General features: G+C 38.2%; 1 protein-coding gene across 1 annotated transcript; it reads left to right on the plus strand.

Annotated features, from left to right (window-relative positions):
- The first annotated feature begins 1,378 nt into the window (after positions 1-1,378).
- LOC139981159 (alpha-(1,3)-fucosyltransferase 7-like) lies at positions 1,379-12,553 on the plus strand. The gene is made up of 2 exons (XM_071993351.1): positions 1,379-1,798; positions 6,432-12,553. The coding sequence occupies exon 2, from the start codon at positions 6,928-6,930 to the stop codon at positions 8,308-8,310; it is 1,383 nt and encodes a 460-aa protein (XP_071849452.1). The 5' UTR covers positions 1,379-1,798; positions 6,432-6,927; the 3' UTR covers positions 8,311-12,553.
- The last annotated feature ends 6,499 nt before the right edge of the window (positions 12,554-19,052 follow it).

The following is a 19,052-nucleotide window of genomic DNA, read 5'->3' on the forward strand; positions in this document are numbered from 1 at the left end:
TTTTTTCAGTGAGATATTCGTCACAACAACTGTTTTCTAAACTGAATTGAAAAAAAAAATCCTAATGTATCACGTATAATTTGATCGTTATTCCATGGTACTTCTTGATCGCCACATTTACCGTAAGTGTCCACTTTTACTATTTGCTTAACGGCAAATTTCCACAAATTTCATCCGGTCCCATTGGAGGGTCTCACAGTGACTACCCATACAAGAGATAAGTTTCGTTTTCCCTATGAGAAATTGGCGGATATCGATGGCTGGCGGTCGATTATATTCACAATATTTTTCGTATTTTCCATACGGATGTACGAAGTCGGCGCCGCACATAGGCCTATAACTATCAAACCAATGGAATGAATTGTTGGCGTACTTTGCGGGCGATTGTACCCCGGGGACGTAGAGAGGGCTCTCCTCTGTGATCATGGTCCATATCTGGCCCTCAGTTTTGTTACCATGTAGCCAATCCCACATTTCTGGTTTCATCCATTCGTTGACGTCGGTGAAAACGACGATATCGTGACCTATAATGTCAGCAGCATTTTGTGTATAATCTACTTTTACGGAACAGTTCACTTCGGGACAGTTAACCGTTCTAGGAAACTCTATCATGTGCTTATATTGTGCAAGTTCCGGATAACTACAAAAGTGTAAAAGATTGTTTTGCTTAGACCATTTATCTTCGGCATTCCTTATAAAATATAAATATTAAATGAACAAAATAATTAAGAGGAAAGGATTTAGTAAAGATTTGAAGATATTGATTAGGGAGACTATTATGATTTTAGACAATAAAAAAAAAATTAATGAACTTTCCAATTCTCTTTACATTCATATTTCTATGATTATGAATGACATATGTAAAACTCAATAGGTAAAAAGAAAAATGATAGACCAAACAAAGTTGCTGTACCCCATGTTCACCGTCTGGAAGTTTGTTTTTCTTGAGTTACACTTTCAGACTCATATAGCCTACATGTAAATGATTTCATCGGTGAAGTTAGTAACAGGAACTAGTAAAAGCTATGTCTATAGTAACGAATGTATAACTTCATTCGTATGAAACATGTGAAACGTGACATTGAAAAAGTTTCCACCTTCAAAATGCCGTTGCTTATGTGACGAACCTAACACAGATGCGGCACCCTACATGTAAAATCAACTGTTTAAACAGCCATAGAAAACGAAATAATGCCCCACTCTCTCTTGCCACTTTTCACACCTTCATTGTTTTCAGTAGAATAGAAGTACAAAGAAATAGAACAACGAAACTTTTAGGTTATTAGACCTGCAAGTTTGCAGTAAATAATAAAATCCAATGGGTGTGACCCTTTCTCTGGTAGACTGGTAGACGACGCTTAAACCAAACTTAAACTGCAACTTGTATACTTGACTGTACAAACAGTATTGGCTTGTGTCTGTTTCTCACGTATTATATCAGAGATACTAGATATGTAGGATAAAGTCAGCCTAATTTTTTGAAAACTGTATCAAAAAGCATAAATACAATTGTTTTAAAATTTCAATAAGCGAAGGACCCATGGACTTGCAGCAGGTTCTATAAATGAACTAGATTTGGCGCCGTGTGTGTGTGTGTGACAGGACACAAGGAGATATGAAGCATTAAAATCGGTTTTATCATAGACTATCAAGAACGTTTAATTATCTTCCTCTGTCTCTTTGCCTTACTCCTTCTATCTGATTCTGTTTGCATGCAGCAATTCTCTGATTCAATTTATGCTGGTAAATTGCAGTTATATTTCGACTGGCGTCCGTCCATCCAGGAATGATGTTATAGGTAAGTGTATGTTAACCTGTTAGGATATGTCACCTATACCGGATTCGTTATAACATGATTGTGACGTAGGTCTATACCTGTAACTGTTGACGTTGTGATGCAACCTACGTCATGATTGAAGCGTCAGCCGCAGCCGACGGCGAATGTGAGAATGGGGTAAGAGGAAGGTTTTAATGGTTTCTGATTTTTTTTTCAAGCTTTGAATCCTTTGACAGTAAACTATAAGGTTAAGACTGTTTTTTTTTTTTTAAAGTTTGTGTAAATCTTTGGTCAGTAATCCTTTAGTCCACGACACAGGATTTCCCAAGAGGACTGAGCCACGACCCACCAGGCCCTCCCCCTAACTCAAATTTATGAAAGCTGGTTTGGACTCATGGGATGCGTCCCATGGTTGCAGACGGTCGATGTACATGTACGTTTTATGGTAGCATTCCCCTTATTAATAATGTCCCGTTAGCATCAAACTAATAGGGTCTCTGAGACATTGGTCATTCATGGCAGGTTTTCAATTTTCTGTATCAAGACCAACATTTTCGTCACTGGTAAACAAGCTTCTTTACTCACCTGTGCACAAATTCTTATACACTGGTTTGAAAACTATAAAAATCGTCTATTACTTAAGACTTTAATGTTGCAGTTCCTTAAGGCAGTAAGGCGTGAATTCAGGGGACTGGCATCCTTCCAGAGACGAACTTTTTAGTAAGTCTAATTCAAGTTTAGGCTATTACCCAATTGGTTTGGCATATACTTGCTACGGTGGGCAAGGGCGGCGGAAGCACTTTTAATCTGGGGGGGGGGGGGGGCACCAACGTCGAAGGGCACTGGGCAGAAATTCGATTGGACTGATGCAGCCTGATATTTAGTACCCTTTATAACTCTTATTGTATGATCTTATTTGCGTATACACATCACTCCATCAACGCCCTCCACCCCCCCCCCCCCCCCTCAAGGAAACAATGCATCATCTATAGCACTGCAGTATCTAATGTGCAAATTGGGAAAGAAGGAAAAAGACAAAATGAGGTGAAATCATTATAAAGTCCAAGTCCCTGCACACGCGATCGATACATGCATGAAACAAATGAAATATGTGAAAATACTGAAAGAAAAGTAATTTTCTATGTGTTCTTCAATGGTTAAACTGATATTATTATGATGATTATTATTGTAACGACTTTGCCAATAATTCTAACCAATTTGGAAGGGTTATAACACGGCAAATGATTGTATGTTATTGGCATGCGATGTAATAACCAACGCATGCCTATATGATATGCACATTAAGATGTTGAACGCGCGCGTAGCGCGCGAAAAATTTTGGTATTATTTTTCGGGCAGGTCGTTACAGCCCCCCAAATCAAATTGGGCTCCTACGCCTGTGGTAGTAAACATTTAAAACTTCCCGAAATATTTCATTCGACGTGGGTTTCGCTTTGTAAACTCTTTTTTATTTAGAAATTTTTATGTAGAAAAAGGGCACATTTTTAATCTGAGGAAAAGTGGGGGGGGGGGCACGTGCCCCCTGTGCCCCCCCGGTTCCGCCGCCGTTGACGGTGGGATATATATACTTCAAAAATTATGACAAATACGACATGCACTGTATGATCATGTGATTGACTAACATTAACATGTGCCGCCTTCAAATGAGCCGGCTGAATGATCCAGTAACGCATGTGCCCCTTTAAGAAAAGTCTAGGCAGCTGGCCTCTCTGCTCCTGTTAGCTCTGTTAGCAGTGTCTACGTATACCATACGATATCGAGAATACCTCAAAACATGGCCTACCCCACCCCCACCCCATGATCCACACGATAGTATCTTATACTGAGGGCAGCAGTATTGTCTTCAAAAAGTTAAGCTTGTTACTGTTCTGAAGCCAATTCAGTCCTCAAACTTTTGCTCGGACCTTGCTTGTGAGGCTCAAATTAGATCATTTAAGGTCAACTATTATAAGCAATATGGCGTTTGTTTGGAATGTATCCATTTCATCTACCAATGAATGGAACACATTATATAAGAATTGCATGCAAAATTCATCAGGATGCTTATAGCGAATAGGGTCTTCCTTCCATTAATCAAAAATATAAAATGTCTTCTTGAGTATATCCTTTTTTTATAGGAACTAACTGAGAAATGGAATCGTGATCTTCAACTATTCGTCATCCGGGCACTTTTAATAGCGGTGTCAAAACCATTTAAAAATACAAAATTGGATAATTTCAAATTTTCGGCTTTTTAGTTTTACTATATGTGAAAATAAGAGCTAACTTTTGTTACTTTCGCTTAATGACCCACACTGTAATAGCTTTGATAGATTCATCAAAATTAACTACAAAAAAAAGAAGAAAAAAAATCAATTCAAATTCGAGAAAAGAAACGAAATAATTAACTACGACCTTGACCATATATACTGCCAAAAAAAAGTAGTGAAAATTAAACCTGACCTCAGCTGTCTCCACGGTTACGACCAAAAGATACACTTCATTACACGAGGCTAAACACCTTCATCTAGTTCACCAGATTTGGGAACAATTCAAGCAAGATATGAGACCTTGCTTTAGCGGTTTTGTTCGTCAACAGAAATCCTTAATTTTAGATGGTCTTATACCGATAGATACAAAGCAATCGAGATTCAATTTAATCTAATTTTATGCTTCAAAAAATCAAATTTGTTCAGCTCAGTTTCCGGTCCCGTTTCCCAAAATCCGTCTTCGGGATGTCAATCCATCATTGTATTTACTATATATATATATATATATATATATATATATATATATATATATATATATATATATATATATATATATATATAGTACTAAGACAAAGTTTAAACATATACAAAAGTGAATTTTAATCAAATAAATAACAACCCGGGAATATAAAGTCAGGTACTTTTTTGAAGTTATATAGGTGGAACCACTAGAGACCCCCACCCCTCCTCCTCACACACCCATCCCATCCATGGACATTTTGGGTAGTCACGTGACATGTACCTCTGGAATGTCTGAAAACAGAGATTGACCCAAAGGAGCCTCTGGTCACCGTGTGACGTCATCTTTGGTATACCGCGAAATATCAAACGCTGAAATAGGTACTGTTGATACACAGAGAGCGAACAATTGTACTGTATTTGACTTCCAAATTCGAGCGTTTGAGCTATAAAACTATCCCATCATCAATGCCATTTTCGTACCGTTTCATTTTATTTGATCAGTCTCTTACACCTCTCTCAGGATGTAACGAGAATAAGGGAATGAGAGAGTGGCCGTGGAAGGGAGATAGAGAGAGAGGGAGGGGGAGGGGGGGGGTGTATTTTGGTGTGGGACAGAGGTATGAAAGTGATGGTCGGTGTGTATCTGTGTCATGGTTCGCACTTTATTCCATTATTTCTGGAAAAGTCGTTGTAAACGAAGTGCACGTTTGAGCAGTATGCTTGATTCTATGACATGTTTGGACGAATTCAAGTCGTAGAAGGGGTAGGGGAGGGGTTGGTTTACAGGAATGGACCGAAAAGACCGATTAAAGCAAATAGTCACCCGCGACAGAGACTGGCCAAAATTAACAAAAGAAGTTGTCTCTACGGTTGAAGTTGTCTGCACTCTGAGTAGTCCCATTACCCTGGGACCAAGGGCGTAGGAACCGGGGGGCTGGGGGCGCCAGCCCCAGTGAAAAATGTGGAGGGGCGGAAGTATCATTCCGCCCCCCCCCCCCCGCTTCGCAAGTCAGAAAACCCCTTTTTCATTTCCAAATGAGAAAAAAAATCTCATTTGGAGCACCAAATTGCATCTAAGGCCAGGTGAAAATACAAAATTAAGTTTACAAAAATGGAGTGGGTGTTGAAGTGTGCTATATTGCACCAAATTGCATATGAGGCCACCTGGAAATGCAAAAAATTCCAAAGGGGAGGGGGATACCCCCTCCCCTTAGACCCCTCCCCCAAGCCGGCCATCGGTCTTCAGCCCACCCCCCACTCAAAAGTACCTTCCTACGCCACTGCCTGGGACTGAGAGTTCATGACGGATTATGTCTAATGCAGATCAGCAGTTGGGTATTATTCACATATTTCTTTGCACTAATATGATTCAAATTTCCCGGCCAATATAAAGTGTATAGATTAAAGTTGCACTGTTTAAAGAGATGTCACACATAGGGTAGGGCACTGGTTACGAGAACTGAAGCATGTTAACTGCCCTGTTAAATTCTATGACAGCTCAACACCCCACCCCTCTTACTTTGGGCGAATATGACCATGGTATTGTTAATGGTACTTTTGTTTGAAAAGAAAAGTCACCGAAGATGGAGCCCTGGGTAAGCAAACCAACCAACTTGATCCACTCTGAACTCCACCAGTCCCCTTATAATCTAGACTGCAATCGTATAATCACCTCAAGTGATTAACACGAGTCCCTCAGTCGGTGTTAATGGTTATAGAGAGATTTTCGTCCCAGAGAGGTATCTATGCATACAGAATATGTCGAGAGAAAAGAGCTCACTCACTAAAAGATTCTCTTCTCTTCATTCTGTCAAATTCAGAAGGGGGAAAACAAATCGTGAGACAACTCTCCTGTGTTAAAGTAACTTAAATCATTTGAATGACAAAGTATCAACGGTCGTTTTCTTTTCATTCATCTGCAGATTACCATTGTATGTAACTTTTGATGCGGGCAGCTATGGTCACCGAAAAAAAGGGAGAGCTTACGGATGAATGGACCTTGAAGAAGAGACAAGTAGGGAATGCCAGGGAGCTTAACAGACGGACATAACTTGGAGTAGAGAAATATGCTATACACGGAAGAATGAGCTGTGAACACAACAAGACTTTTTGCTAGATAACGTACTGGTTACAACACAGGTACTGTATACACGGCAGCATAATAGGCCTATGTGAAGACAGCATCTAGTAATGTGTGTTATCGTGTTTTAAACATTGTTCAAAACAGACTATACTTTTACGTTGTAAAACATAACGACGAAGGACGAAGGTTACCTTCACTTTTTTGGAATTCTCAGTTATATTTTCTTGGAGACCGTGGTGACCCAATCCGTAACTGACTGACTGAGTCAATAAGGGAGAGTTGAAAATCATAAACAAAACAACAACAAAAGAGACGTGGGGATATAAAACCTGAAAATGTTGTGGCGACTGAGAAAAGCGAAAACTTTTTTTAGAGTATCGTTAGTGTTAAACATTGTCATCGTTGTCTACATCTGCATAAACCGGTCCACAAGTAGAAGTACGATCTCGGAGCTCTCTGCACGTGACGTTCCTTACCTCGGACGGAAAGAACTTCCATCGACGCAAGTGGAACGACGAGTTGTTACGACACCGCCTCTGCGCAGTAATACGTCAACGCCAACGAATATCATAGAGCGACCTAAGCCAAAGACGCAGCCACCCAAATGTTACAAGCGATTCCTCTTGTTTGGTCTCCGGCAACATTGGTTCGAATTTTGCAGTTTTGAAGAATTCTCCCAGTACAAATATCTGATATCGTTTCCCAGGGTACTACATTGCCCTATCGTGGATTGTTACGTGATTTTAAGTTATTCGTTGGAAGCAAAGGACATACCGGGAAACGACGTGGTCCTTTTTACTGACGTTTATCAATGGTTGACTCCGGAAATGTGGGACTGGGCGTATGGCAATCGTACCGAGGGTCAAAGCTGGGTCATGATCACCGAAGAGAGCCCCTTATATGGCCCAGGGGTGCAGCCACCTAACAAATATGCCGACAATGTCTTCGATTTCATTGACTCCTACAAGACTGATTCTGATTTTGTGCATCCGTATGGTTACTACAAGGTATACCAAGGCCAAGCGCCGACAAAATTCGACACGGCCGCGTTGTTGGCGTCTAAGAGTAAATTTTTGGCCTGGATGGGAAGCCACTGCGAGACATTACAGTGGAATCGACAATTATTTGTAGACGATATCGGAGGCGTTGTCCGTATCGATAAGTACGGTAAATGTGGTGATACCGAGATACCTTGGAATAATTTTCAAGCGCTCAAGGAGATTTTAACACCTTATAAATTTTATCTGAGTTTAGAAAACAGTTGCTGTGAAGATTACGTGACGGAGAAATTTTGGAGAACTTTAGAGTTAGGCCTCGTGCCTATCGTGGTAGGTGCACCGTACGACCATTATCTTAAAGTAGCGCCGCCTCATTCATTTATCCATCCTGATCAATTTGATTCTTTGGAAGAAATGGCACTACACCTCGTTCAAGTTAATGCCAATCAAGAAAAATACTTGGAATATTTTAAATGGAAAAACATGGGTGAATTAGTGTCTCATGGTCAAGAGGAACACTACGTTAGGCCATTGACTAATCAAACACAATGTGATATATTAGAGAAACATGTGAAGCTCACTGATATTCCACATAAGAAACGCGATTTCTTCGGTCAGGAATGGTACGGTAGCTGCGTGCAATGTGGTACGAAACCTTGGATGCAGAAATATATGTTAGATAGGAATTCTGCTCGTGCAAATAAAGACATTTGGGCGTAAATAAATGATTTATCGTCCGTGAATCATTCTGTTCCACATCACGGAGAGAGAGAGAGACAGGGAGATGGAGGATGTATCCTGGGAGAGAAGAACACAAAAACACTTTATAAATAAGGACTATATTGAATTTTACTTAAGTTGCATCTTTGTTGATATATATGTTGCGAATTGTTGCAATGCTTGCTTTTTCTTCTTCTACTTTTATTTATAACAAGTAGAACCAAAGACGTATACACTGTATTGTGAAACAATTCTGTTCTCACGCCAACGATCTGTGCTCGGTTATTGTACATTCCTGTATAGAACAAGTATACACACACAGCACGCTCACACATCAGAAAAAAGAAGAAAAAAAATATTATGAAAAGTAGCTGAACAAGTGTAAAAACTATTGTCTTTTCTGACAATACTGGTATTGTTTGGCAGACAATACTGAGTTGATTGAATGAGAATATTGGAATCGTTTATCTGAAGATAGATCGTGTAAAGACTATTGTCTTTTATGACAATACTGGTGTTGTTTGACAGACAATTCTGTATTGATTGAATTAGAATATTGGGATCGTTTATCTGACAAAAGAAATGTTAAGAAATCTGTCTTTTCTGACGACACTATAGTGTTGTTCGCTTAAAAAGAGAGACATTTTTCGGCGAATTTAGATTGTGTCACCAGTCCATGGACATACATCTCCAGTGTACATAAGTTTGTCCTTTGACAGGACCATACCGGTAGTTTACAAAATGTCTACCCTTGTGCAGTATGCAATTTATATTTAATAATTGGCTACCCATAAGTACGAATAAAAACGTTTGTGTTTGTACATTCCTGAAATCGAATTGAATATGTAGCAAATGGTAAGGTCAATCCAATCTCCACATATATAGATGACACTTGTCACTGTGGGAGTTGGGAGTTGTGGAGGAATAAGGCGGTAGTGTGTTATTGAAATTACCATGTGAGTGATATGACGGTTTTATTTTTTAATTTAAGCATTGTTTTCTTTCTATTTGTATAGAAGGTTTCAAGTTTAATAAGAAAGGGGGGAAGGGGGGGGGGAGCAAGAAGACACTATCTCATTCATTGTCATCCAAATTATGTCACATGATATACTAGAAACAATATGTTTTATTGGCCAAACATTATTTTAGACATCGTGGTAATTTCTTTATTCGTTTGTCAATTTAACGCTATTTGTCTTGTTATTTATTATTACGATTTAAGCAGGCAATAGCGGTGCTAATGTTTATATTAAAAAACCCTTGTGATATCGTTAACTCCCTGGGCTGACAGCGCGTATGCTTGTGTGGATATGTAACTTTGTTACTATACTCTATATGTGTGTAAGATGTACTGTGCTTGCGGTGCGTGTTATTTATACTATATATTTTTTTATGCTTTTGCATGACATTATGATGTGATTGTATTGGCATAATTCATGTTATGTTACTGTGTTCGAGTATGACTTGTTATGCGTACATCGTAACGGTTTATTATACTTGTGTGGGGTTTACGTGCTATTGTGGTCGTTCGAATAATACTGAAATTACAAAATGTGCTTGGACATACACATATGAGTAATGTAATTTGTGCTATGCCCATATCTTTGGATATAACTTGTAATGGTTGCATAGGTATGTGTTATGTTATGCCTGTGTGCATAATCCTATGTTATGCTTGTGTGGGTATAATATTTGTTATGCTTTGGTGGATATCATATACTTGTCATGTTTGCGTGGATATAATTTACGTTATACTTGTGTGTGTGGGTATGAGTGTTAACTTGTCTACCATCGTAGATGTTTGTCTTGGGTATCAATTTAATGTTGTGCTGTTATTACGTACATTTTCATGTCGTGCTCTGTAAAGGTGTGGCGGTTGGTCATCAAGCTTTGAAAATGATGACTGTCTAACGGTATTCGAAATGGAAATTAGCCTGAACCCCGCATTTGTACGGAAACACATATAGGCCTGATACCGTATTGTACTGAACTTTGGGAGTGAAAGCATTGAGTTAACCTATATACTTGACAATTTGGCATGTGTGCATTTTGCATATGCAAGTATAAGATCGGCAGTTATACAAACGCCATTTTGTAAATTGTTCTAAATCGCCTTACTTTGATTAGGTGGCCGGGTTGAAACCAACAATTGTGACGTCACGGCATGTTGAGTGTTAGACTTTAGTTATTTGTATTTCAATTAGTATCATTTTTCAAGTTCTCAAATTCTTACCTCAGTTGTTACTGCTTTTGTAGATCCATGCATTTTATTTCAAATCACCAGAGAAAATCAATATTATAGAGCTCAAGTTGATGACGTCATATCCTCAAATTCAGAACGTCACCCTGTGTCCTTCCAGAACTTGCCAACTTATAATGTGTACCGGTGCGGGTTTATCAGTTTTAGTGTACATAATTGTATCCAGGCTTTATGCTTATCGTTCATCGGTATAGATAAACACGTCGTTCAAACCTTACTCTGATCAGCGGCCACTGGTAGCATATGAGTACAACAGCATGAATACGAGTCCAAATCATAAGAGTTCCCTCTTGGAATGATTACTATATAGCCGTGCCAGCATGAGTACAAAACTCTAAAACTCTATGAGTATTTAATCTTGCACAAATATCGATTTTTAAGATGTCCAAACTGTTTCATATGCTTGAACATGAGTTCGAGTAACAAAAACTTCATACGTGTAAATTTAACGATTAGTTTTATATATTAAAAAAGAGTGGGTTAAAATTAAAATACTAATCGATTGCAGTAGTTCTGTAGTGAAGTGATGAAATTACTTAAGCCACGTCTCGGTTAAAATCTTTTCTTGAAGCCTTATGAATCCAAAACATTGTATGTCTTCGGACTAAGGAATTTCAATTACTTTAAAACAAAACATTTTTTCATGATCATTAAGTGAAATTACCTTAAGCATTTACGGCTCAAGTATGACACAGTGTCCTATAGCTTCCAGCAAGGGCGTAGGAACGGGGGGCCCAGTGAAAAATATGTGGGGCGGAAGTATCGTTCCGCCCCCCCCCCCCCGCTCCGCAAGTCAGAAAACCCCTTTTTCATTTCTAAATGAGAAAAAAATCTCATTTGAAGCACCAAATTGCATCTAAGGCCAGGTGAAAATGCAAAATTCTTTACAAAATGGATTGGGTGTTGAAGTGTGCTATATTGCACCAAATTGCATCTGAGGCCACCTGGAAATGCAAAAAAAATCCAGAGGGGAGGGGGACACTCCCTCCCCTTAGACCCCTCCCCCAGGCCGTCCATCAGTCTTCAGCCCCCCCACTCAAAAGTACCTTCCTACGCCACTGGCTTCCAGATTATTTTGTTGATGTTATCCTTTTATAACTTGATCTGTTCTGGAAAGATTCAAACCCATGGCTCAGGCTTAAATTTTTTGGCTTACATTGGAATTGTTACATGTTTATTGGAATGCATATGCCCAGTTTCAGCTCATTAAGGTGAAATAGAAATTAATTAAAGGTCTTTGTTTCAAAATACTTTTACTGTGTGTTATTTACATTAATATTTGTTGATTGCAAGGTAACACCCAACGTTCGTTAGAATGAAATAATGAAATACGACTTAAATCCACCCCGGTTTCTCATGTTTCTTTGAACCTACATAGGCCTAGCCCTAACCAAAATGATTGCCATGAAGTATTCTAACCAGACTCCCCCTTAAACGTTTCGCCTTTGTTTTGATAACGTTATTTGTGGTGTAATAAATATGTCACGAAAACGTTTTCATGATATTATTTCAAAACATTTTTTCGTTAAAACATCAATATAACATTAATATAACATTAATATTGCATGAAAACGTTATGCGGACGTTTTAATAACACCACATTTAACGTTATAAAATCATATTTTAGAGGCTCCTTTAAATATGTTATGATAACGTTTTGTGTTTGCTGGGTTTTCACACACACAATAATATCAACGATAATAATATTTAATTAGATGTTTTGAACGCTGATTCCTACTACTGAGAAAAACATGCGTTTATATAGCTGAATATATATGCCTATATGTTTTATTCTTAAAACTGGCGCTCAAAAGACTGGAATATTCTGAATTTGGCTAACGTTTTTTTAGACTGTCTTGCAGCTCCATATGAAAATTGTGTGTATGTAGAAATAAAGAATAATCGCAGAACTGGTCTATAGAGTTTTGTGTTTTATAAGAGCCTTGGCAACCAGTCAGTAGAATAAACGGCCTTAACTTTGAATCTTTTAACATCATTTCTATCGTTAGCAATATATATGTGTGTGTCTCTCACTCGGCTACTAATAATCACTATTAGCATAACCTACATTTTTAAAACTCTTCAGAGAAAAGCATCAGATCCAAAAGATCTTCCATTGATTACGTAAGATGGTCGATCCTTTTGTCTAAGATCCTGTGTAAACAGTAGCCTAACACAGTTGATCGCTCACCAACATTTAACCGGATCATGTGTAGTATCTATATATTCCCTTGTTTCAATGGACCCTTGATATACTCATATGACGTCACATTGTCATGATCATACCTTTCACGGTCTCCATATGTAAGTTACTGGGTTCAGTTGAGACACCCGAACCGAATTGTACAGTTGCTTATAATAGCGTTTTCGACTTGAATATATTGCGCATTTATATGCATCTGTGTTATAACATGATAACATGTGTTATGCTAGAGGCACATGATTTTATTGCGGCCTGTGTTAAAAAAATATATATAAAAATATAAAAATATAAAAAAATATAAAAAATCAAAAAATATTTTATATTAGGCTATAAAAAAAAAAAATAAAAAAATATATATATATATAATACCACTACGATTTACTGTATTGTATCTTTAACATATCTAGCTCTCGCATGCTCCCAAAACATAACACGTGTTAGTGTGTTATAACACCCTGGCATATAAATGCATAATATGCTACACGTTAAGAACAAATATAAGCTCACACCTTTTAGGCTTGGGTGGTTGAGAATGGGTCAAGCTTTCCTTGCCCTGGCTCTACCTTGGTTGACTTACCTGACTTTCCTTTGAAAAATATTTCTTTAAACAAAATCGGCCCGGTCGTTAAGGAAGGGTTTTGACACAAAATTGGACACACAATAACACATTCACACAAACATGCACACGCTTTGACCCCCCCCCCTCAGTCATGGACTTCCGGTGATCCTGGTGTACCCCACCATGGGTGGACCCCCCCCCCCCCCGAGAGTAGCTACTTAGGAAATTTAACCATTATCATGAGAACTATTGCTTTGGCAACTGACATAGCTGTATATAGCCAACCTGGCAATTTAACTAGTATATGTCATCCTCTCTATGCAAGCGATGAGATGACAGTAATCAGACAGTACGCTTAAGCAACCACGGATGTGGGAGAAGCCTGTAAAGGGCTGATTGGTTACTACTTTCACGTCGGATGGCTTCCAGTTCATCATTTTATCTCAAATTTGGAATCTTTTCAATTTAGAAAGTCATTTCAGATAGATAGACCGTGCATTGCTCTTGAATAACTCAAATCCCACCCAGTCGGTGATCGAATCATCCCGAATGTCCTGATTTCTGAGACACGTTTCTGCAATTACCACCGCCTTTCTCCACTCGGCCACAGAGAAAAGATCATTCAGACGTGAAAAAACAGCTACAAAGTTGTTGACTGGTTTACTTCCTTACATGAGCACTTTAGAAAGATTGTCAGTGCATGTTTTTTCAACAACACTAAACTCCTTTTAGACGAAAAGTGTTTGTAAGCCTTTATGTAAATTAACTTTCCTCTTTGTGTATAGAATGGTCGCTACAGTGGGGTTAATAGCCTTCATGACAAACGCTAAAGTCTGACTGTACTGAGGTTCAAGTCAAAAGGAGTATGTGTGTGAGATATTTATATATATATATATATATACATACACACACACACACATATATTTATATATATATATATATATATATATATATATATAGATATATAGATATATATATATATAGCCTATATATAGCCTATATATAGCCTATATATAGCCTATATATAGCCTATATATATATATATATATATTTAGGAAGTGGAATAAAATTAACCGCGAAAAGCGCTCCATGTTTAAGGTTAAAATTAAATAGTCCTGAAACCTTCTTTATTCTGTAACCAACTCAGTATAGTTTACCAGAAATGTGAAACTATAACCCGAGCGATTCAAGAGCTGGGTGATGGGTGCATGAAAGATACCACATTTTACCCCGAGACACGACAACCCGGTCGTTTCCAATTTTCAGAGTTATGGTTACGTATACATATATTCATACAAAATGAAACTCAAAATTAAGGCCTAAATGAGCTAAAATTTGCTTTTGGGATCTCGTTGTAAAACGTAAACAAGATCTAACGAATGGGTGGGTGGAAGGATGGATGGAAGGAAGGATGATTGGATGAATGGATGAATGAATGAATGAATGAATGGATGAATGGATGGATGAATGGATTAATGGATGTATGAATGAATAAATGAATGGATTAATGGATTAATGGATGCATGAATGAATGAATGGATCAATGGACTGATGAATAATGAAAGGAAGCGATATAAAACAAAAATGCTTGTATAGGCTTGTTTAGTAGATCACTCCCTGTGCAACGCAAACGCAAACATATGACTAACAAATATTAGAGTGAGACAATACATCATTTATGCAAGAAATATGTGATTTTAAGACAATAACTTTTAAGATTTAATTAAAATTTAATTCCTGTTATCATGTGGGTAATGATTACCAGAAGTTTGCATGATTTCTCATACAACGTTTAGCTATCGGGTCCGTTTGGGTCACTCCTACAGAGAATCTGTCTGACGTTTAGTTTACACCCCCCCCCCCCCCTTGACAATATTGCATTGGTGAGTATTATTTGCTATAGTGGAAAGGCACGTTGAGAGCGTCTACGATTATTGAACTCGCTGAGCTGTGACGGTAATTCGAATCACGAACGCAGCTTATCATGTATAACACTATAGACTGTTATTTGACACTTGTTGAGCTTTCTGTGGTTGAAAGAGTGTGAATACGATTGTCCTTTACTCTCTGTCAACTACTGTGCAGACCTTAGAGTTAGAAAACTCAAGTTTGTTTCGCACCCAAACTTTCTAATCATAGACTCTTCGGCGGTCTTTTCAGTCGTTCTGTTTTACCCTTACAATTCTGGCCTTTTCACCCCCGCAGTGGTCAGAAGAGGAAAGGTAACGGCTAATGACAATAAAAGTTTTGACCACAGAGAACAGTTTAATTTTCCACCTAGAAAACGGATATACAACTAGTGTTAAATCAAAAGGTCACCGATATAAAGTGTTGAAGTGGAGAGGTTCCGAAGCAATGTAAGGAGGATGAGGAGGTGGGGTGGGGGGGGGGGGACTTCTCACCTTATCGACGACTGGAATAAATCTATCGATAACGGATATCTAATAGGATCTGTATTTCTATAGACCTGAGAAAAGCATTTGACTTATCGATTAAGTTATCGATCTATGGTCTTTCGGAAAATATCTGTTGCATGATTTAAGTTGTATTTGGCAGCAATCTAGTTATGTTAATGGTATGATCTCCCCTACAATCCCGCCCGCCCCCCAACACACCGCCAGTAACATGTGGGGTGCCACAGGGGTCAATCCTGGGCCCTTTGCTCTTTGACTTGTTTATAAATGACATAGGTCAAAGTATTAATTATTGCTCTGTTCATAATAGTATGTAAATGATTCAACATTTAACATAAAGAGAAAATCCATGGATTGATTTAAATATCATACTTAATGAGGATATGGCTAATGTTAGTAGATGTTGCAAGAAACACAAATTGGTTATAAAATAGTAATCAAACTAAAAGCATGTTGATTGGTTCGAGACAAAGGCTGAAATCCAATCAAAATAACAGATTAAATAATTGCCTTGAAGATACTGTAATCTAGAGCATACGTTGTGAATCGATCATTCTGGGCGTAAAAAGCGACAATGAATTATCTTTGGATGAACAGTTCGATTCTGTTTTCAAGCTCCTATCCATGGTAGATTGGCTTTACGTGGGCGTATCAAAGCCATTCATTGGTACTAACGCTTTTGTCATTCAATATTTTAGTGGATATATTTTACCGATGTTTGAGTATTGTAGTTTAGTTTGGGGTATGATTAGTGCTAGAAATGTTCTCAGACTCATTTACAGAGAGTGACAGCAAGAATTATTCTCAATGCAACATTCGATGATAGATCAGAAGACCTATTTAAAAAACAGTGAACTGATTCCCACTCATAAAACATTTAAAATGTAAAAGATTGAGAATAGTCTTGTCAAGACCCTAGTATGAACAGCCTAGTGTATACCTTTCTTTTTCACAAAGCTATTATCCTGTATCAATTTGCTGTACTGCCCACAGAACGCTGGCCCGGCAACGCTTTCGATTGATACCAATTTGTATCGGACAGATCCTCGAGCATGTAAAATACAGTGGGCAAGCACATTCGTGTTAGGCAGAAATGGACTCTGAGGCATGAAGAATATGTTTGCACGCCAGAAAAAGAGTATTACAAACGACCTGGCCAAGACTAGATTGAGAATGGTGTATAAGTCCTTAAATGGTCTGGCTACACAGTACCTTGCGGACATTGTTACGTCACACCAACGATACACATCACTAATCCCCAAAGTCCACTACAAGGAATGAGTTATTATAAGAAGGCGGCGATAGTCAGTAGTACAGGTTCCTATATGCTGCCTCTAAGGTGTGGAATGAATTGTATTTAAAGGGTGTGAAGACTCGCGCAAAAAGAAACGCCTAATGCCGGTAATCTGACCTAGTTTCGAATGAGGTGTAACAAAAGTTTTAGACACCACTATCGATCCCAGAAAATACACACAAAGCTTGCTACCGTCGGTAATTAGACACTAGTGTACAGTCAGTACATTTACAGCTGCGGTCAATACCCACATTACAGTGTACAAACGATACAGCGATGAACATCTCAGGTCAAGCTAAAGAAAACAAGGTATCATATTTCATTACTGTCTGCATTGAGAAAAACTTCACTTGCAAGTAACGGAAAGTTAACTTTTTTTTCACAGGGCGGCACGCGGTTTGGGGCGAGTCTTCAATGCCTTTAAGTTGTGTAAAAATACCAACTCTTTAAAACACCTTTAAACGTTATAGCCAGGACTTTTTCTTTACATTCATGTTTCTTACGTTTCCTTATTTCGTTGATGGTTCCTTGCTCTATTTATATACTTTGTATTTTCTGTTTCTTCTTTATTGTCGTCATTCTGTGGTACTCGTTATTTATTCTGTCTTATTATAAAGTGTGAATCGTCGTGAACCTTTTGAGTCTATCTCTAAATGCAAACGTCATGAAAGTATATCACGAAAGGAATCTATAATTATATATATGCATTGTGATTCACTGTGTGCTGCTGTCCCTTTCAAACCACAATTGACCCATTGAAGGAATAATGCAGGGTACACTCTACTGCGTATTTAAGGAATGTCTTTTGAGTTTCTTCAATAGAAAAGATCTTAAAAACTAGCAAGGAATACCAGTACCGACCAGTACGAAGTTTATTTTGACGTGTAAGAGTGTCACGAAATTAAGCCACACAATTAACCACAACGACACCGTTAGTAAATATCCATAGTTCACTTAGCTTGTTCACCCTTACCGAAAATCCAGATCTGGCTTTATATCTGGTTTAATCTGGCCATATCAAGCCTTTATCTGGCCATATAAAGCCATATACAACTTGATATAGAGTAGATATAGAGCAGATATGCAGATAAAGTTTTATATGGCCATATAAAGCCAGATATAACTGGATTATCTGGATTTTCTTGATATCAACCAGATAAAGTTGTATCTGGCCCAGAAATGGATGGCAAAACATTTAGCCAGATACAATTTTATATGGGCCATATAACAGTTTATCTGGATTTTCTTTATATCAACCAGATAAAGTTTTATCTGGCCCAGATATGGATGCAATAAAATTTAACCAGATAAACTTTTATATGGGCCATATAAAACTTCATCTTATATCAAGTTATATCTTTCCAAATTTGTATCTGGCCAGATATAAATTCCAGATCTGGAGCAGATCTGGCCCAGATTGAAATTCCAGATCTGGTCCAGTTCTGGATTTTATATCTGGCCCAGATCTGTGATTTCGGTAAGGGCACTTAGCTGCAAACATTTAATGTACAGGGACATCATATAAACTGATGTGTGGTTTAATGGCTTCAGATTCATGTTGTATAAGACATAGATATTAAAGACTTTAGTTCTATCACTTTTAGTTCACCACACAGTTAGACATTACTCTAAATCTTTCTTTAGCAATGCTGGAAGTAATGCTGGGACAGTGGATTGAGATACTAATGAAAAAGCTTCGCATTTATAACGGAAAGGAGTCGTGTATTTGTCCCACTGCAACAGGAACAGAGAAAAGAGGGGAACGCTGTCCCCACCACTTTAAAATTGACAGCAGAAATATTCCCCTCCCCCACCCTCCCCCACCCTCCCCCACCCTTCCCTGCGCATCCTCACCTTTCTTTCATGGACGGATGAACTCGGCTCATTCAATCAATCTGGTTCCTTTGTGTTAGCAAAATGAGTGACAGGCAATCACGTGATCAAGTGTTAATAATGATGATAATAATAAACGGGCGTTTCTGAAGCGCTCGTACAAGAAATGTATCACAGCG

Source organism: Apostichopus japonicus, chromosome 15, assembly GCF_037975245.1.
Source record: "Apostichopus japonicus isolate 1M-3 chromosome 15, ASM3797524v1, whole genome shotgun sequence".
NCBI classification, from domain to species: Eukaryota; Metazoa; Echinodermata; class Holothuroidea; order Aspidochirotida; family Stichopodidae; genus Apostichopus; species Apostichopus japonicus.

Coding starts and splice junctions, on each gene's coding strand:
- LOC139981159 (XM_071993351.1), top strand. CDS start 6,928: ATGTTGTGGCGACTGAGAAAAGCGAAAACTTTTTTTAGAGTATCGTTA.